Consider the following 21,392-nt stretch of genomic DNA (forward strand, 5'->3'; position numbering starts at 1 on the left):
CCGTAACATCATTTTCTAACTCAGCGGGGGTCCGCGCAGTGACAGACAGACGACGGCTATTATTATAGAGACTAGTCGTTGCCCGTGGAAAAATCCACGGGTTCGCCCGTCCTTTATATTTACCCGTCGCAACAAAGTAGATAAAAATATATCGCATTTGATATTCGTGTTTCCGTAACATTATTTTCAAACTCAGCGGGGGGTCCACGCAGAGACAGACAGACGACGGCTATTATTATAGAGACTAGTCGTTACCCGTGGAAAAATCCACGGGTTCGCCCGTCCTTTATATTTACCCGTCGCAACAAAGTGGATAAAATTATATCGCATTTGATATTCGTGTTTCCGTAACATCATTTTCTAACTCAGCGGGGGGTCCGCGCAGAGACAGACAGACGACGGCTATTATTATAGAGACTAGCCGTTAACCCGTGGAAAAATCCACGGGGTCGCCCGTCCTTTATATATCGCATTTCGTGTTTCCGCCACGGGAATCGCCTATCGCGGACAGACAGACAAAATACGGCTATTATTAAAGAGAGATTTAGAGGGATGCACAAGTCATTTTTCTGCGCACGAAACTTTTTCTACTTATCGTGGTTAGCCAATGGACATATGTTCAACCTGACTTTTTATAAAAACAATGGAAAATCAAACAGGAAGCAAATGCGTCATGTAGGACTACATCTAGCGTCGCAGGGTCGAATGGTATATTAAATATCAAGGTAAAAGACATCTCAATGCTTTGAAAAAGTAAACACTTTTGATTGATTCCTTCAAAGTTACAAAAAAGAGGAAAATTCATGCTTTGACATTCTCCCTTGCATCGTAACAACCCATTATGGTTATAATAGTGAAGCATAATTTAGTGTCGTAAGAGAATACGACGTGTCGACGGCACATTGACTCTGTTTTACTTATGATATATCTTATTCGCAGTAACCCTTGCGTGCGCGTTCACGCGAACTATGTTTGTTGACATACACACTACTTTCTGTGCGACGCTTGTTTTGATTTTGGTAAAAATTCTAAAAAAAAGAGAATATAGCTTCAAAAATCTATTTATTTGATTAATACTCAGTTTACTCCTGTTTTTTTACCTACCAAAATACGTGATTATGTAAAAAATGCCTAAACTTTTGTAAATTTTAGTAAACTTTTGTAAACTTCGCTAAATATTGGCAACTTAACCATACTTTTTATTATAGATATATTAATTCCTTCTCTTTCAAGCGCGCTTTTAACTAGATACCATAACCTAACTAGCGTCCATTTCCTTCTCTTTTAAGCGCGCTCTTAACTAGATATCATACATATATTTCGCCCGGGGTGTTCTCTATTCAAACTTTGTTGCTTTATTTTTTGTCACCTTTCACAGTTATTTGACGAGATTTAAATTCACCACAATAATAACATTGCGTAAGTCATTAAGCTTGTTAAACTTGTATAACTCGTTGTTAATTACTCCAAACGACCAATGTTTATTCAAATGAGCTCAGACAATGGTTCGTAAAGAAACACGTGAGAAACATCTTGCGATATGGTGGAAACAGAAGTATAAAAGCATTAGCCGAGAAGCTATAAATTTTGAACGAAGAAAACATACAAACGAAAAAACAACAAACACTCACTGAAGATGGGGAAAAGTTTGACAGAAAAAACGGTAGATGAAGGTATGTGCCTCACTTTGAAGACGAGGTTGATGGGTATCTGAGCCTGTTTTTAATTAAAAGCCAGGTTTTGTCAATAAATCCTGTTTAAGTAAAGCATGAAATGACGTGTTGGTATGTCAATGACGTGTTATTATGTCGTTGCTAGCGTTAAATTCGTGGTTTTAGAATTAACAGCAAACGAAAATTAACGCAAATATATATCTCTATTTACTGTTTACTTCTAAATGCAATGATATTTATTAGCTTTGCGCTAATAAACCTTAACGATCATATAGCAATCTCGATCCCAGGGCCTGTATGCGTTTCATCCTCATATCAAATAAGGTTACAGGCCTTGACACGTGGCTGGGTCATATAGCGTATACTACATCCTATTTGATTAAGAACAATAATACTTACACGTTTTATAAGAACAGATTATATAAGAACATATGGCTTTAGAGGTCAAGTGCAAAGCCTTTGTGATCTCCAACCGCTAAATAATTTTTTTTAAGTAAACAAGAGAGAAAGGCTAGCAAGAACGGTATTGTTCTTGTTTACTTAACTGTTAATAGGCCCCAGGTCAACTAAAATTATGGTTCTTATAAAGACAATGCTTACATAAAGTTATGTATTTTTGTATTTAGGAAAAAATAAGTGGGTGTTTTTAATGGTTAAATTATAACAAGCGTACGATGAAACCTTAATCTACTGATTCAAATTTTTGTTGTTTAGAGCACTCCGATGAAGAGACAATGTCCTTCACTATGACGTCATCTTATGACTCGATCAACTATTCAATGGAATATGGAAAAAGTTTTGGGAAATCAAAAAGCTTTTACAATGTTGCTGATGAAAACGCCCCTCTGTTGGGGAGTAAACGTCTCGCTCACCCAAACGAAACTAGGTCTCGTTTGACTTCATACACAGCATCCATACTCAACGCTACTCACTCCATTTCGAAATTAACAACAAGTAACTATTTTGGATTCAGTGGAGCGGCTTATGCAACCGCACATGAAAGACATATGGAAGTCTCAAAAACAGTTTCATTGGCTGACATAATTTCACTGGATAGATACACTCCAACTGTGGTCTCTACATTTACAACACTTACCATGATTACCGGTTTGTCGATATTTGTTTTCCCTTTGCTTGTATCACATTGCGGCTTGTACATAATCCCACTATTGATCACAATCGCTACTATCAGTTGTTATACATCTCATTTAATACACAAATGTCAATACCAGACCTCTAAAAATGGATTCCGAAAAAGAGTCTATGAAAACTATATTGATTTGGGAAAGATGTGCATAAAATGGCACGGGGAAGGGCTGATGAAGTTGCTTGTCGCGAGCAGTGTTTTAACTGATGTTTACAGCTTGGTGTTTTGCGCGCGAATTTCTACAGATTTGCTTAGTCAATACATCAACTTCGATCGACAAGTATGGATGATAATTTGGATTGGATTAGTGTTCCCTTTGTTCTCTATTCGAAAAATGTCATTTCTTGCTTGGTTTGGTTTTATCGCGATAATTCTCTACGTCGCTGGATTGTGTTTCGTCTTTGCACTACTTATCTGGCATTACGATTTATGGTCGTGGCAAAATATCAATCCGAAATTTGACGTGAAATATTTCTTTGTTGGTTATGGAATTATAATGAACACATACAATTTGCAGCTTGCAGTTCCTGCCATAGAAGCAAGCATGAAGAAGCCACAAGACTTTCCTGCAATGAATATAACAACGTTCGCATCAAATACAGTGCTGAAAATCTTTTTAGCAATAACAGGTGCAGCAGCATTTGGCGTCAACACTCAAAGCTCGTTGTTGACAAATTTAATACCATTTGGAGTTTACGCCAGCGTGATAAATGCTTTAATCGGCTTGTACATGTATACACAATATCCAACTTCCATGTTTGTTGTGTTCGAGATGTTAGATCTTTATGTTCTTCCTAAGTTTTTGTTGTTTAAAAAAGGCGAAAAAAGCGAATGGGGCTGGATAGTGTTATCTAGACTGCTGTTGTCTGTGTTTATTGCATTCGTTGCAATTTGTTTACCTAACTTTGAATTGTTGACTGGCTTCATTGGAAACATACGTGGAACATTAACAAGCATTATTCTGCCTGTTTATTTTTACATGACAATCCACAAGAGACGTTTATCAAAATGCAGCATCGTGTTTCACTGGATGTTGATTGCAATTTCAAGTTTGTTCGCCATTACCGGAGCTACGTTTTCTGTGATTGGTATGTTTTCATAACGCTTGAAATAACAGTTACCGAATTATTAAACAAGCTATTTAAACAACAAAAACAAAACTTTATATATATAGATAAGTAAAACCTGTTATAAATCATATTTTAGCCCTGTGAATATTGTATATTTTTCAACATTGACAAGCTTTTTTTATAAGGAGCAAAAAAATTTGGATAAAGTTCAGTGTTCTTAAGCTTCCTTTTTTTACGTGCTCCACTGTTGCTTACTTTTGGTTTTAGGCCATCTACTTTAGAAGATAAAAGTGCATCATATTAGTGCATCAATCGAAGCCAATATTTAGTTTCAATCAAGTTTTTTTTATAAAAATAGGTTATAGGTATAGTAACCTTATTCTGCGTAATAACAAACTTGTAGCATAAAAAAAACGACATTTTTATTTTTGTTAAACGAATTTAAAATCGATAATTTATTGGATAATAAAGCACTTTTTTAATGCTAAAGATTCTTGAGATTTAGTTCTGTTTATCCCACACAACAATAAAATTGCAAAAGATTTTCCCGCCAGACGCTTGGAAGTGACAAAAAGAACTTTTGCGCCATTTCAAGACCAGGAGAAGTTCGAGATAAAAAGAAACTTTATTAAGGAAAGTAATTGGTTTGAAAATAAAAACTGATCTATAATCGTTGAAGATATACCATAAATATAATATTTTCGGAAATAGTAAAATTTTATCAAAACTTGCTACACTATACTTGGACTCCCTTCTTGCCACTGTTTCATTCTTTCGGGTAATCCAAGACACACTCGCCGTTAATTTTGTCCGTGATTGTATGTATAAGTTTTAGCAATATTTTACATATTTTTCAAAGTTTGTTTTGGATTTCTTAAAAAACTAAAACTGGGCACTGGACACTGGACCTCACTCTTGCTCCCAGGGATTTTGTCGTTTTGATATCAAAGAAGACCACAAGAAAAGCAAAATTTCTTTTTTGCCGTATTAAAAAGGCTATAACTCCTGTACAAGGGTGCGCTTGACATCGATTTTTTAAATGTGTTCTCTGTATTCCAGAACGGTTTCCTTTATAATTTTCACATTTACAATTACATTCCTTGACAACGACATGAAAACTCTTTCCACACTCAACCAATTCAAACGGAAACTAAACAAAAAACTATTAACTACTGACAATAAACTACATACATACAGCTTTTTTTAATCGTAAAATAGTTTAATTGCACGACATCCGTATCTTCTGTGGTAACTTAACAGTGCTTGCTATGACATTCTTATACAATTCCGTATGCGTAAAGGTTGAATTATGGTTATTTTTTCAAGAGTTTTATAAATATTTGTCGGGTGTAATTTTTTAGGATTTGATTAAAATCCCGAAAATCCAAGAAAAACAAGTGTATCAAGTAAAAACTACTCTATCGAAAGAGGGTTTTTTAATTGAATTTTACAACCAGATTAGCAATGTTTATTCACGTGTTTGAAACAAAAGCAATAACAAAACAAATGCATGCACTGGACAGACGTTACGTCAGAAGTCTTGCGTGACATTGCGAAAAGAACACTTATGCACGTGCTTAAGTGAAAATCCGGACTGACAAGATATGTCATTAGCTAAAATAACATCATAGTCAATCTCTATATAAAGACGAAGATATTCTGCAATCAAGAAAAAATGATGGCTGATGAAGAAACAACATTCGTCGAAGGAGATGACAAAGACGGTAAAAATATCAAATTTTATTTTTAGTATATTCTTTAATAGTAACGTTTCCAAGCCACTGTTTTCAAGCTGCAGTCTCACCTGAATGGTGACCGAGTTTCTGCTAATGTGAATTAAACAAAATCATGCTTGGACCCACTACTGTTTAATTTATAACACGAATAACAGTGCAGCTTTTCCCAAGAAATTGAGCAATACATGCACAGTTACTGATAAATATTTACAAGTTTTGCTACAAACACAATTAATCAATCTTTTTTCATTATTTTCAAGTTTGTTTTTACACAATAGTATCAAACATATTACAATTTAAGTTGATCCAAGGAGGTTTTAAAAACAAGAGGGGTGGTATCTCAGTATCAAACACGCTGCAATGCTTTCACAATAAATCAATAAATTAAAAGTTTACTAGTACTTAATATTTGCCACCTCATAGTATCTTCTATACCTTATGCAACTAAAATATGTTTTTTCCAGATCATTCGGACCACGATGGGATGTCATTCAGTATGGCTTTATCGTACGAACCAATCAATTATTCTGTTGATTACCCAAGTGGTCAGTACTCCAAATCAAAAGGCTTAAGCATACGTATTGATGAATCCACTCCCTTAAGAGGTTACAAGCATGTGTTATCTGGTAGTAGTAAAAACGAGGGACGTGGATCCTCGCATGCGTTTACAGAAACTCAATCATTGGCTAAATTTACCACAAGTAGCTATTTTGGATTCAGTGGAGCAGCATATGCAACAGCTTATGATGCCTATTTGGTAAAAACATTCTCATTGAGTGAAATCATTTCACTGGATAGATACACACCGACTGTTGTATCGTTCTTCACGATTTTTGGAATGATCATTGGTTTGTCAATATTTGTCCTGCCATCGCTCGTATCGCACTGCGGCTTGTTTTCCGTGCCGTTAATTGCCACCGTTGGTGCGTTGAGCTGCTATACATCTCACTTGGTCCATCGATGTCAATATCAAACTTCCAAAAATGGGATTCGGAAACGCGTGTATGAAAATTACATTGATTTAGGGAAATCGTGTATTAAATGGAAAGGAGAAACGTTGATGAAATTTTTGGTTGGGAGTAGCGTGTTTACAGATGTTTACAGTTTAGTATTTTGCTCTCAGATCTCCATAGATTTGCTTAGCAAGTACATTTCATTTGATAAACAACAATGGATGCTAATTTGGGTTGGCTTGGTGTTCCCTTTGTTTTTTATTAGAAGGATGTCTATTCTTGCTTGGTTTGGATTTATAGCATTGTTGTTTTACGTCACAGCCTTATGTTTTGTGTTTTTACTGTTGATTTGGCAAAGCAAGCTATGGTCATGGGAAAACATTAACCGAAAATTTGATGTTCAATATTTTTTTGTTGGATATGGAGTTGTATTAAACACCTACAATATGCATCTTGCCGGTCCAGCCATAGAAGCTAGTATGAAAGTACCGAAGCGTTATCCCGAATTAAATGTAATTTCTTTTATCTCTAACACGATTTTAAAGATATTTTTAGCTGTGGCTGGTTCTGCAGCATTTGGTGTAGCAACGCAAGGTTCATTGTTGACAAACTTGGTACAATTTGGAGTTTACGCCAGCGTGATAAATGTTTTAATTGGTTTGTATATGTATACACAGTATCCAACTTCCATGTTTGTTGTGTTTGAGATGTTAGATCTTTATGTTCTTCCTAAGTTTTTGTTGTTTAAAAAAGGCGAAAAAAGCGAATGGGGCTGGATAGTGTTATCTAGACTGCTGTTGTCTGTGTTTATTGCATTCGTTGCAATTTGTTTACCTAACTTTGAAATGTTGACTGGCTTCATTGGAAACATACGTGGAACATTAACAAGCATTATTCTGCCTGTTTATTTTTACATGACAATCCACAAGAGACGTTTATCGAAATGCAGCATCGTGTTTCACTGGATGCTGATTGTAATTTCCAGCTTGTTCGCCATTACCGGAGCTACGTTTTCTGTGATGGGAATGTTTTCCAACCAGTGAGTTAATAATATTGTTTTCAGAAAATGATAAAAGGGATGTTGAGACGTATAACATATTTTATTGCAACTAGACAAATCTTTCTCCTTCATTGACAATAGCATCATGTTTATAATTTATATTAACAAATTGCCACAATAATGATTTTTTTTTGTAGTAATATTATATATTTGTAGTAAAATGCTTAAACGTCTGTGTAAGCATTACCCGACATAAAAAACGGTAGAAGGAGATGTATAAGCTCACTGATAAACAAACAATAGTGTTGACCTGCTTGATTGTGAGATGACATTTTAAACAATTGTATATCCACAAACCCAACCTCGTCCCAGAGCATGGGGGCAACGGGCAATCCCGTGGAAAATTTTACAGCTTATCTACTGCATCAACAGCTAATCTACTGCATCACATTTGGTTCACTCTTGTTTAGAGGGCAGGAGGGATATAGCTGTGTCGCAACTATTTCGCGCAGGGACAGGCATCGGCTATTAATATTGAACTTATTCATTTGAATTCTTACAAACAATGTCTTTTCTCGTACCTTTGTTTGTATCTATTAACCAAATTTACTTTATTTTAAGTCATAAATAATACCTTGCGTTGCTACAAGGAGAGAGCTATCGTGCTAAAATACACCATGTAATTTTTTTAAAAATCTCGTCATCCGATTTTTTCCACACTATTCAATTAATCTCTCACATCCTGCTTTGTCTGTTCGCAAAACAATTGCTGCACCATAATCGCTTGCTTGTATGAAATATCAAACATGTTGTTTTTAAAGCAAACAAACAAAAAACAAACAAACTAAAAACACAACGCTGGCACAAAGGTCTCATTTCGTTTTCCGATTTCAGGATGGCGCGAAGAAAAAGACCATTTGTATAGGGAACGCTTTAAACTGTTTGTTTATGAAAACGTCTTATGCTCCGTTGCATTGCTTTTTTCGCATCTATATTATAATACCCGCATACGTCTGTCTGTCTGTCACGCAAAATTGTAACCGTATTAGCGGGACACACAAAATACCTCAAATAAAAAGCGGTCAAAGCCGTGGATTTTTCCACGGGCTACCGACTTGTTACTTTAAATTTTCAGATCCAAGCCAAAGCCACTTGTAAAATTGCTTTTTTAATACTAGTAGTTTAGAGTCATGACATTCAGCACTTCCGTTTTCTCAGAGTAGTCTAGAAATGAAGACGGGGATTTAAATTCTTTATAAACTTTAAAAAGCAACACAGTTAAGTGCAATGAAAGATTAAATTACAACTTCGCTCCCAGGGCCTTTTTCGCTTTTTGTGATATCGGAGACGGCGCTAAGAAATTTCATTACTTCTCTTTGTCATATATCCTGGAAACGATGTTGTTTAATTTGAACTGTATGTCCTGGCTAGGTTGGACTTAAATGACACTGACAGGTTATTATTAGGCCTTGGAGAAAATATCAAATTAAGAAGAATATTTTTTATTATATATTTAGCAAGGACTGCATGTCACCCACATTTCTTACTTGATCAAAGCTTGGTTTTAGAAAAATGAGAATGTAACTCCAGCCTTAATGATTCAAAAATATAAATCGAAGCGTTTTTTCGAGAGAGCGTTTTAAAAGAAGCAGACTAATTTATTGGTACGCAAATAGGAATAAAAATAAACAATAATAAATAAATAAATAACAACTAGAAGGAAGGAAATAGATGGAAGATGAAATCAGTTGAAATCGATTATCTTGATCTTAGACTCGCCATGTGCAAACATATTTTTTTCTTATCGTCTTAATCTTCGTTTTATCAAGTTAGAGCCTTTGCTAAATCAAAGAAACATCGCACATCTGTATCACAAACATGATGAATGATGTCGTTAGTCTATTTGTAAACCAAGGTTTCTTTATGCCATTATAAAGCATATGTTCAAATCTCCCTCGACAAGTTTTGGTAGGTCAAATGGAAAAGATACAAGTTAGAACTTAGGATTTGTATTTTTTTATTTCTAAACAGTCTCCCCGATTTTTTCCCAGTTATATCTAACGCGTAACACTCCTGGATATTCCCTCGTATTGATTAATAAGCACAGCAGTTCACTTTGTGGCATAGTGTGCCGTGCAACAAGGTCGCTATAAAGAGGGTTGTGTATCCCCGGCTAATTTATCACCCAGTGAAAAGAGTAAAAAGCAATACACAATATAGAAATGGAAGTGTTGCAGGGTTTTTTATCAGTAACAGAAAGACAGGAACATGCTTTTCTTTTCACATACCATCGCACAGTGGATATACACGACAAAATTTTGTTTTAAAGCTCCTATGCTCTCTCTCTCCCTGTATAAAATATCATTTAAAACCAAGTCCTTTGTGTGAACCTATTTTGATTGCACATATCAATTTAGAAATCTTTGCTACAAAGGGTGAGTAGAAAAGAAAAAGAAAAAATTTCTTTTTAAATGGTTATAACTTGAAACATCATATGTTAGCGATAAAATAAGGTAACATTGTACTTTAGAGTACATCGACAAGTTTTTGACCTTTTTTTTTTTTAGCTAAACATTCCAATTACACTGTATACAGTTCCAACACCGGCCAGTAGACATGCAATGATAACCAAGAACAAATGCACGAGAATGCTAAAAGTAGTTATGTGTCTTTTCTTTAGCTTTAAGTAAAAGTATATAGGCAAAACAATTGATGTGACACTGCCTCGAATTTGACCAACAAAGCTTGTTACCAATTCAAACTTTGGAATGACAACTGCGGCGAATAGAAGAAAAATAGCCACAAGAAGCCTCGACATTAGCAGCCACGCGTATTCATGACATTTCCCTTTGGTTGAAAATTTAGTCAAAAATACGCTGTCCATCATATCAAACACAACGAAGGCAGACGGCAGGAAAAAGGAATACATGCTAAAAGCTATCATTGCATTCATAACAATGATCAAAGCAGATGCTTGGAAGTTGCTGAGAATTGATGGCTGTGTTGCCAGTCCATATACAGAAGCACCCAATACACCATAAGCCACTTTTAAAATAGTATTTAAGACAAGCGCAGATGACGAAAGGACGTTAAATTGTGTTGGATATTTCATACTGGCTTCCAGGGAAGGCAACGCGAGATGGTAGCTGAATGAATTTAATACGATCCCATATCCAATAAAGAAATCGTTTACAGCAAATTTAGGAGACAAGTTGGCTGGCACAAAGTTTTTGAATTCTAAAATTAATTCAGCGATTGATATGCCGAAGGCAGTTGTATAAAACAGAAGCCCAAAGAAGCCAAACCAGGCAATAATCGACATTTTGCGTATCAAAAACATCGGGTAAACGATTCCCATCCATATTGCCATCCAAATACGTATGTCAAGGTTTAAAACACTTTGAAACAAATCAACAGTGACGCGGGCACAGAATATGAGAAGATAGATATTGACAAGAACATTACTACCCACAACAATCTGCATGATTTTATCACCATTCCAACTAATTGTGGCCTTCCCTAAGTCGACGTAACTCGTGTAAATTCGTTTCCGGCTTCCATCTTTCGATTGTTGATACTGGCATCTGTTGATTAAAATAGTAGTGTATACACACAGACCACCTGTTGCGATGCAAACAAGAATCATTGGGATACCGCAGCGAGAGATGTAATAAGGCATGGGGAAGATCGTTAAACCTGTGACCATGTTTAATATTGTAAAAAAGTATATCGCACTCGGTGTTTTACGATCTAGTGATGGTTGGTCGATAAGTGACAAGGTTTTTGAATGCCAGATTTCTTCTTTTTCTTTGGCAACTGAATAAGCAGTGCTGTCAAAACCAAAGTAAGTACTTCTACTGAGATGGGATAAATATGCTATGGACTGTGTTATTGACGTTCCGCGATTCTCGCGTTTGTAGACACTAACATTAATAAATTTCTCATTCTTTTCTTGACTTTTGTAGTCTGATTTAGTTGGTTTCTGACTTGAAAGAAGCAATGACTTTTCATTCACCGCAAAGCTAACGCTGTAACTCTTTGAATGTCTGTAGCTGTGTTGGTCAGCGGAACGGTCAAAACTGTGGTCGTACGATCGGTCGTAACTGCCACTGGAAAAATGGTCTTCATGTTCTGAAAGAAAAAAAAGAAAAAGTAACTGAAAAATATGTAACTAAAAAAATGTATTTTATAAAAAAGAAAAACTCTAAAACAAGTAATTGAAAGTGGAAGACAATGATAAGTTTTATTCTATAATCTTAAATTAAAACATTTGCGACAAAGCAGGAAGTTTTAAAATTCATTTCGATGTACTTTCGATATAATACACAACCATTTTAAGTTTGTCTCTGTTCGCTTCGGTTTTTTGGTCAGACCTGCAGTTGTAAACAGTGTTAGCTTTTGGTTGACGATCCTTTTTATCTAATTATAAAGCCCTCATAGACCGTAAAGTCGGTCGTTTCGCAATTTTAAATGTGCAAATTGTGCGCTTCAAATGCTATTTTCCTGTCAAAGTGGCGCCCCTTTAAGTAATCGTGTTCTTAGTTTTACTTAATTAGTCAACCTCGTACCCAGGCCCACTTTTCTCTTTCTGACAATCTCGGGCGGCGTCTCGAATATCAAAAAAGCGAAAAATTGCCCTTGGAACGAGGTTGTTAATTAGTGGCCGTCTTAAAGACTAGTTAAAAAGTACGAATTGTTCGTTAACCTTTATCCAAGGTACGACTTTTTCAGAGTAAGCAAAGAGAACGTTGGTTTACTCTGCTAGAAAGCAACCTTTTTATAGCGCCTGTTGTCTCTTCTATAACTGGGACGGCGAGACAAACAATGGCAAAAAGATACAAGATGCCCTAGTGCCGAAGTTGGCTAAAAAAAACTTTTAAGAGTTTAAGATAACAGATTTACTAGATTACTATCGTTAGCTGCTTTTTACATTTATAAAAACACTTTAAAAATAAACAAATTTAAACAGACCGCGTTTAAATAATGACGCAATGGTATCTGTTTTGACAAAACACTTAACATTCTTGAAATATTTTAGTGACGCAATTGTGTTTTTTTTTAAAACAAGTTATACAGGCTGTTTCACAAACGCAGAGATTCGCAAGTTAATAGCTCATAATTTTACCTCTTGCAGAGTAAAATGTGTTTTTAGGTTTAAACGGAAGAAAAACAATGGGTTATCGTTTTAAGAAATAATTTTGGTTTCGTAGTTTTTACACAATGTGTGGACTATTTTCACAACAGCCATATTTTCATGCACCAGCTTTTTAAGTCGCTCCTTAACGCAGTCATTTTTTAAATGTTCACAATTTTTTTTATAAAACAGCTATTGAAAAGGGGAGTTATAGAAAACACCATTAAAAACAGAGAGAATTACTTTTGTTGATATGTTCGCTTGATGTGGAGTTGAAGTTGACACCCAATATATATATATTTTTTTATTATTTTTCTTTTTTTTTGGGGGGGGGGGGGGGAGGGGCGGGGGGAGAGACTGGAGTGTCCACTAGCTCCCTAGGCTGCTACGACCCTGTGTGTTGTCATGTTGCAACGCGCTTTTTTTACTAAGTTCTTGACTCTGAAACAATTTTTTTACTTTTTTTGGGTGCTAGCGACGCAACGACAAACCCCATACATACGGAGGAGACATGTCAGTCGCTGCAGGTGAGTGAAAACTTTTTTGATAGTTCGGAAGGTGTCCATTGAAAGAAAAAAAGATTTTAGAACCTCCATAAAAATTAAGGTTATAAAATATCAAGGCGTACAAGAAATTAGTTAATACGAACTAAAAGAAACGCCTTATCACCTTCATAAAAATTTTATCAACACAGTCACTTACCCTTCTCGAGGTCCACCTCCATGTTCACGTGTAACCCTTTCAAACTTCTGTTTAAAAGAACACTGAATAAAAATTGCAATGTACACGTCATTTATATACGAAATATGATAATCATCTTAATGACGTATTCTTGCTTGTCAAGTATTGTCATTAACACGCGCTGTCAATACAAATCTTGTCCAACTGGTAATAAAACATTAAAATATATAGCTGTTCTTTTTTCATGACTTGTCGTTTTCTTTCCTTTTTTTTCTTTTAATCCACGCAAAAAAATGTTAATCCGCGTCATACAAGCTCAGAAGCATTTTTTGTTAGAGCGTGTACAAAAACTTCCAATTTTGTAAAAATTTAAACGCACTAAGAAAAAAGCTTGTGAGTTTTTTTAGGCTACAGTGGAAAATGGAGTCACATGGAAACGAGCCTTAAATGGCGTCGGTATATAAATGCATTTGATCAAATAACAAAACGATGAACGAGTAATTTTTTTGTATTTTTTTGTCAAAAATTGTTGACATTATCCGAGATCTCCTTCCCCCACACGTCAATTTAGTCAAACCTCTAGGAGACGTATAGTATGCGATAATAGTTACATGTCTTTCTAATCTTTCCATTCATAATTTTGCCATGGCCCTGGAGAACGAAGAAAGAAATGGATTTCTCACGATGCCTTATTTGCCATAAATACTCAACTAAGCGCCATCCTTCTAATAAGTCCCTCTTCCATTCAAAGTAAGCCCCAACCCTCAGAAATCATTCCTGACAAATAAACCCCTTGATTATGTTATCACGTGAGTTTAAGTCCAATATTCGAAAAAACATTTTATTGTAACGCCTGAATATATACCAGTAACTGGCCTAGCTCCAGATTTTCAACTATTTCATCCAACAATATCATTAAATTTATAAAAGGTATTCTAAACCATCTTGTGTTGCCAAAATGTTAAAATTTTTCATAAAGAAAGCCCTACAAGTTGCTATTCTATTACGCAACCCAGCCCCTTTCAATAACCTTTTCCAACAACTTCGTCCCCAGGGCCTGTAGCGTGTTTTTATAAAAAAAAAAACGCTAAGGTCTTGGGATCGAGGTTGCTTTCTGTACTTAAGATTATTTCTATGTTATAAGCCTTTGGGGCTTAATCGAGTTCCTGCTAAGAAGAAAAGTCGAATTAGGCTTCAAAAAAATTTTTTTTAAAAATGATGAGCAAGGGCTAATAAATGTTTTTGTCAGCCATATTGTGTAATTTAAATATTTTGCACGGAGTTAAATCTTCACATTTTCAAAGCTCCATTTGTAATGTCATTTAACATAGCAAAGCTTAAAAGCAATACTCAGACGCGACTAGCAAATAAATTACAGCAAATAGGATGAACATCTTGAATACGTTTTACTTTAGATATTTCCAGACTGGTCACACTCCCTATTAATTATTTTTTCAAGATATGTTGAAGTTAACTGGCCTTTCCTGCAACTTTTTATTTCACAAGTGAGAAACCCTGTTTAATGTTTCTTTTGTTTTTGTGACATATTCTTCTAAAGTCAAATAAGGTGGTTTTAAAAATCAACAACTTTACCGAAAAATCTTATTATTTTCAAATCTATCCAATGAAGTATTGATATGGAATCAAAGTGAATTTGACCAATAAAGACGTTTACATAACCAGAGCAACTTCAGATTAGACAAGATGGGGAAACAATTGTAAATAATTGATAAACCGTCTTGGCGGATGTACTCACAAAACAGAAGCAAGAATCAAAACAAAACAACTTAAAAAATGAAAAACAAAACAAATTTTTGAAAGTCAACATCTTTGATTTCTGCTAGTGCAAATGTGGTTGCAGGTTTATATTCTTTTCAGGATTTAGAGTTTCTATATCCTGATAAAACTAGAAAACGTGATATAAGTAGACATTTTATATTTCTGATCATATGTGTATGTCATATGTAAACAAGAGTCAAATTATTATGTGTATTCGTCGTTGTTTTAACGTTAGCTAGCTTTTATAAGAACAGCGTTGCTTGGTTTTTAACGTTAGCTAGCTTTTATAAGAACAACGTTTCTTGGTTTTTAACGTTAGCTAGCTTTTATAAGAACAGCGTTGCTTGGTTTTTAACGTTAGCTAGCTTTTATAAGAACAACGTTTCTTGGTTTTTAACGTTAGCTAGCTTTTATAAGAACAACGTTTCTTGGTTTTTAACGTTAGCTAGCTTTTATAAGAACAACGTTTCTTGGTTTTTAACGTTAGCTAGCTTTTATAAGAACAACGTTTCTTGGTTTTTAACGTTAGCTAGCTTTTATAAGAACAGCGTTTCTTTGTTTTTAACGTTAGCTAGCTTTTATAAGAACAACGTTTCTTGGTTTTTAACGTTAGCTAGCTTTTATAAGAACAACGTTTCTTGGTTTTTAACGTTAGCTAGCTTTTATAAGAACAACGTTTCTTGGTTTTTAACGTTAGCTAGCTTTTATAAGAACAGCGTTTCTTTGTTTTTAACGTTAGCTAGCTTTTATAAGAACAACGTTTCTTGGTTTTTAACGTTAGCTAGCTTTTATAAGAACAACGTTTCTTGGTTTTTAACGTTAGCTAGCTTTTATAAGAACAACGTTTCTTGGTTTTTAACGTTAGCTAGCTTTTATAAGAACAACGTTCCTCGGTGTTATAGTTACATCTTCTGCTAAATAAGTGCGAAAAATTATACCGAGTAAATGTTTTTTAATGTCTTGTCTAATTATTACACTCGTCCGTTTTGGAGGAAGCGTATTGTTTAGTGTTTTTCGTCTAACGGTACATTAAAGAAATCCAATTTTAGGCGATGCGATATTATTACGGAGCTTTGAAAAGTTTAAGAATGGTTGAATCCTGCCTACTGTGATCATCTTTTTAAGATATTCAAATTCTACTCGGGACGAGTGTTAAAGCCGCGAGGGTTGTCTTGTCCTTTTTCCATTGACTTCTTGAGTTACCTAAAGTTTGCCTTTATTTAGATGCAATTGTTGTAACAAAAGAACTTAGAGACTAGTATATTCAAATCTATATGTGTTTAATGATGCACTAATAATTCTTTATTTAACATCCTTATCTTGCCTAAAATGAAATGTTAACGATTTTAACTAGATTTAAATTTGATTTTAATATTAAGAATACAGCAGAAACAATATCTGAAGCTGTTTAAAACATCAAAAGTTAATTTGTAAAGGAATTTTACTGAAAAAAGAACGAGGAAAGGAAAGAACAAAAATGTTGATTTTTATATGTTGTTTTCATTTATTGGTTGTTACGACACTTTCTCAATTGGTCGAGTTTCCATTAAACAAATTTTTCCATGGTGCGAACCTAGAAAATGGAGATTTTGATCAGCTGTGTATGTTTGGCTCAAACTGTTGTAATTGCGATGAAAATTGTATGAAGTTTAAAACCTGTTGCGCCGATGCATACTGGAACAAGACAAAACCCGTTTCAATGGAGACGTATACCAAATTGCTAGTAAATAAATCTACGGAACACATCACCATGGTCTGTGATAATATTCTGGAATTAAAAGGACATGTTAGCGACTCAGTATACATGGTAAAATCATGTCTGCCATTTGGTAACCTAACAGATAAAAGGAAATGTTTGGAATCAACATCCACGATAAATATTCCTGTGTTGGGAAGAGATTCTTATTTATATCGAAACGAATTTTGCGCAAAATGCAACCTCGTTCCTGAATATACGTATATTGATATCGAAATGAAATGTGGAGATGGACCAGGACTAAGAAATAACCAACGCATATCAATGTCATTGCTGTCACAATTCAAAGATTGTACGGTCAGCCTAATAAATAACAACGAATCAAAATCACTTATTCAGAAGTGCAACAAATCCATTAAAACATGCAATAACACAGAAAGCAAATATTATGATCTTTGCCTGTCATACACCGCTCAAATAAACAAGTACAAAAACTACCATTGTGTCTTATGTACTAATGGCTCAGATAATGCAACGGTTGACAATCCTTTTTGTCTTGCAAATAATACCCAACCAGATCAATCCCGAAAGGGAGCAATTAATCTCCATTTTAAATTGGTAATGAACGAGAAGAAAACTGTAGTAATTCAAATCAAAAAACAAAAGTTTCCAGTTAGACAATTTCTTAGTATAGCGGGACACAATGCTGAAAACGACGCACTGCTTGATTTTTATTTGTGTGGTCGCGGACAACCAAACTCGACATGCTGTGGTTGCAGTTATGACTGTGCTGAAAACTTGGGTTGCTGCTTTGATGCGTTTTGGAATGAAACCAATGCTACCACTATGGAGGAATACCTGAAAACGTTTCTTGCAAAAACGAAAAGACATGGGGATTTGTCTTGTGAATATATAATAGAATCTAACAATTTTCTATCTGCCGCCTACACCATGATCAAACATTGCGCAATGGGCGCAGATGCTAATGATACGGTTCGGTGTTTACATTCTTCGAATCTTTCTTTGGAGCAAAGCGTTCCTGTCATAGGACCTGATGGATATATGTACCGTAATTCATTTTGTGCAAAATGCAATTTTGTAAGCAAATTTTATCACATTAATATTTCAGCTTCTTGCAGTGGGCTCAATGAAACGGAAAAGGGAAGACTGATTAAATCATGCATACTGAACACAGAAACGAATGGAGTTAAGTCTGATCAGTGCACCAAATATCTTGGTGATGACGAAAACCATTCTACAAATGACGATCATGATTTCTATAAATCATATAAAGCAGCATTTTATGCCTTTGCAAATTATGGTTGTTGGAAATGCCTTCAACTTAAAAATATTCACGAGATTGTTCAATGTCTTCCATTTTTTGGTGGTGCAACTGGTACGTCTAAACTTACATGGTCTGTTATTCTCAGTAGCTCAGCGTTAAATCACCAACAAAGCAATGCACAATGTAAAAATGGGGAATTGTATGACCTTAAAGAGTCTGTTTGTGTAAAGCACAACTGTCCACTTTCATATCGTAAGACAGGATCTGAATGTGTGAAAGAACATGGTTTACCTGGAAAAGAAAGTATTGACATCGAAAATGAAGCCTTCGATCAATGTCTAGCGCTTTATGGGTTAAAGGCTTACGTTAGTTTGACAAACAACAGCATCTTTAACGTAAAAAAATTTCGTAAAGATTTGCAAAACGAACTTGGAATTAATGTAACATTCAATGCACTTTTAAGTTTGAGTAGCTCTGCAAAAATAATGATCATAATTCCACCTGCAGGATCAAACTTCTTAAATAATTTAAATAGAGCACTTGGAAGCAATAAAACAGAGTTATGGAATGGGATAGACCATTATTTTGTAACTCCAAATACATCACTATCAGTAACAGAATTATACGGATTTGATATTTCTCGCAGTTTTTCACAATATAGAGTATGTGCAGAACGGCGGGTCTATAATGCTGCAAACGTGAAACTGTCATCTAATTGTGACATTACTTTCGACCAAAATACTAGTGTTCCAAACCAAAACACAACAATGTGGGAGGTGATAGACAAGAATAATAACAAGTTGTTTGTCAGCGTATGTGAAAAATTTCATTTGCATAGAACGAGCTGTCCACAAAAAGTAATAACAAGCAATGTGACAATCCTACAGAACAAAACTTTAACTAGTTACTCAAACAATAAATTTGAGAGTTATCACATTGAGCATTATACCCCTTTAGAGAAAGGCTACTCTGTTTGTTTAGCTACTTCTGCATCCACAAAACAGATATTTGGTTGGCACGAAAGGTTGACAGATGCTGAACATTACATTTCTATGATTGTTACATGTGTGAGTATCTTCTGCTACGTGTCGCTTTTAACAACATACGTACTATTCACAGAGCTCAGAACAATTCCTGGACTAAGTCATATGAGCATGTGCGTAACATTACTTATTGCTGATGGCCTTTTCTTTTGTTCCGTCATATATCGCAGAACTTATACCTCTTGCGAATCCATTGCAGTAGCAATACATTGGAGTTTGCTTAGTGCATTTATGTGGACAGCTGTCATCGCTTTTGACCTTGTGGCAAAATTTAGTTCATTCAAAGTTGATTCAAATGAAAGAAAGTTAAAGCGTTTTCTTCCAAGATGTTGCTTCGCTTTTGCTGCGCCAACACTAACCGTATTGGTGACAACTGTGCTGGAGAAAATCTCAATTATTAATGTTGGTTATGGAAAGAATGGGTCTTGTTGGATTTTTAATGTTGATGCTCGTATTGCTTGGTATATTTGTCCGGTATCTTTCATCTTTTTGATTACTGTGGCGGCATTGTTGTTGGCCATTTACAAACTCAACACTCCTCATCAACAAAATCAACCCGTTTTAAGGAATAGTCACAAATTACAAGCAATGAAAATCTCTTTAAAGTTTATCGTTATACTTGGTCTTACTGAAGGTATTGGCTTTATGCAGATTGCAAAACCTCGGTACACGGAAAGTGATATTGCGTTTAAAGCTGTTATCAGCTTGTTGTACACCTTGCTGCGAAGTTCGAGAGGAATTATGTTCGGATATTTGCATATTTTTAGCCAAAAAGTTGTGTCATTGGGAAGGAAAAAGTTTGACCATCAATCCAAAACATCGGTAACAACCAACGCTAAAGTTTAGACTATGGCACGAGTGATGTCCTTGCACAATTTGATAACTACATTAGCAATGATGACTGTGTTTGTCATTTTAAGTGATCCACATCTAAATGCAAATGTATTATTGTTTCAGTTGGTCCAGAAATAGATTAGTGAAAGTTTAACGATAACAGCAAAAAAAGTATAACATTAAACTATATGGAGAAAAAACTTTTTTATAAAATACATTTATTGGTTGTCATCGGGAAATACTAAACTGTTATACTGTCTGGCGTTACAATTGTAATTGGGAAACATAATTGCACCGGGTTAAATTAAATGTTAGGTTTTATTTCATATAGGTTCTTATGTATGCATATACATAACGAATAATTTTCACATGTGATGATTAATTTTTTTTAACTATACTGTATTTAATGTACAAGCATAAAAAATATTGAACAAATAAAAAAACCTTTCGAAAATTTATTTCATCATCAGTGCTATTTATTTCATTATCAGTGAAATTGGTAAAAAACTGATAAGTAATGAAAAAAATTAGAACAGTAATAAACTGAAACCCCATTCGTATTTTTTTTAGCAGTCTTGTCAGTTCAACTTCGCCTGTTAATGAGAATCAATATGAGCAATGGGAGCTTAATTTGTTCGGTTATTTTCGTGATTGAGATTACAAGGATCCCTCTAAGAATAGCTTCGGTACAAATCATATAAGTTGAACTCTGAAGGGACTGCCCATTGTATAGTTAGTTTAACAGCATGGTTATAACACTGGCTGCTGATTACCATATCAGATTAAAACATTTATGTAGCAAAAAATTATGCGAAATTAGCTAGAGTAGTACACCCTTATGCGTACAGTTTAGGTTTTCGACGGTCAAACCCTCATTAAAAAACGGTGCTTTTAGACCCCTTTAAAAATCTGTGACGTCACAGATTTCATCATGCCTCAAATGAGTAAACAAGTCACGTGACATCATGACGGCACTCGACAAAACTGCTGACATCAACAAACGCGCAAATCTGTTTGAATTGAAAGGGAAATAAAAAATCTCAAAATTGTTGCGGATAGCGACAAAAACAAACGTATTGCTGGTATAATAAATGTCAAGCAACGATAAAAAGACAGCGCTAGATTGGTACGCAAATTTTATGCTTTTTACGCTTTTTGGAGGTGTGGGATTTGCCCTAGCCCTCACCTTTACCGCACTTGTGATAAAATGTGCGAAAGAAGAAGAGTGCGAGAATGCTATCAACGCTCTAGTAGAGAGAATTAAAGAACTAGAAGAAACTGAATAATTTTTGGTGGATCATAAAATAAATGCGAGAAATCTGCGATGACTGTCAAAGAACTCTAGATGCCTACGATAGGTG

At 35.0% G+C, this 21,392-nt stretch overlaps 4 protein-coding genes across 4 annotated transcripts; 3 read left to right on the top strand and 1 right to left on the bottom strand.

Moving 5' to 3' along the window:
* The first annotated feature begins 1,494 nt into the window (after positions 1-1,494).
* LOC130622316 (proton-coupled amino acid transporter 1-like) lies at positions 1,495-4,568 on the top strand. Its single transcript, XM_057437768.1, has 2 exons — positions 1,495-1,673; positions 2,388-4,568. The coding sequence occupies exons 1-2, from the start codon at positions 1,637-1,639 to the stop codon at positions 3,920-3,922; spliced, it is 1,572 nt and encodes a 523-aa protein (XP_057293751.1). The 5' UTR covers positions 1,495-1,636; the 3' UTR covers positions 3,923-4,568.
* An 887-nt stretch (positions 4,569-5,455) lies between these two features.
* LOC130622104 (uncharacterized) lies at positions 5,456-7,903 on the top strand. Its single transcript, XM_057437507.1, has 2 exons — positions 5,456-5,614; positions 6,091-7,903. Exons 1-2 carry the CDS (start codon positions 5,566-5,568, stop codon positions 7,620-7,622), a joined length of 1,581 nt encoding a protein of 526 aa, XP_057293490.1. The 5' UTR covers positions 5,456-5,565; the 3' UTR covers positions 7,623-7,903.
* A 2,136-nt stretch (positions 7,904-10,039) lies between these two features.
* LOC130622103 (vesicular inhibitory amino acid transporter-like) lies at positions 10,040-13,526 on the bottom strand. The gene is made up of 2 exons (XM_057437506.1): positions 13,416-13,526; positions 10,040-11,710 (listed from the first exon to the last, which is right to left on the bottom strand). The coding sequence occupies exons 1-2, from the start codon at positions 13,504-13,506 to the stop codon at positions 10,143-10,145; spliced, it is 1,659 nt and encodes a 552-aa protein (XP_057293489.1). The 5' UTR covers positions 13,507-13,526; the 3' UTR covers positions 10,040-10,142.
* Positions 13,527-15,974: 2,448 nt separating this feature from the next.
* LOC130622571 (uncharacterized) lies at positions 15,975-20,401 on the top strand. The gene has a single exon (XM_057438038.1). The coding sequence runs from the start codon at positions 16,651-16,653 to the stop codon at positions 20,041-20,043; it is 3,393 nt and encodes a 1,130-aa protein (XP_057294021.1). The 5' UTR covers positions 15,975-16,650; the 3' UTR covers positions 20,044-20,401.
* The last annotated feature ends 991 nt before the right edge of the window (positions 20,402-21,392 follow it).

The sequence above is a fragment of the Hydractinia symbiolongicarpus genome, chromosome 12 (assembly GCF_029227915.1).
Source record: "Hydractinia symbiolongicarpus strain clone_291-10 chromosome 12, HSymV2.1, whole genome shotgun sequence".
In the NCBI taxonomy this organism is placed as follows: Eukaryota; Metazoa; Cnidaria; class Hydrozoa; order Anthoathecata; family Hydractiniidae; genus Hydractinia; species Hydractinia symbiolongicarpus.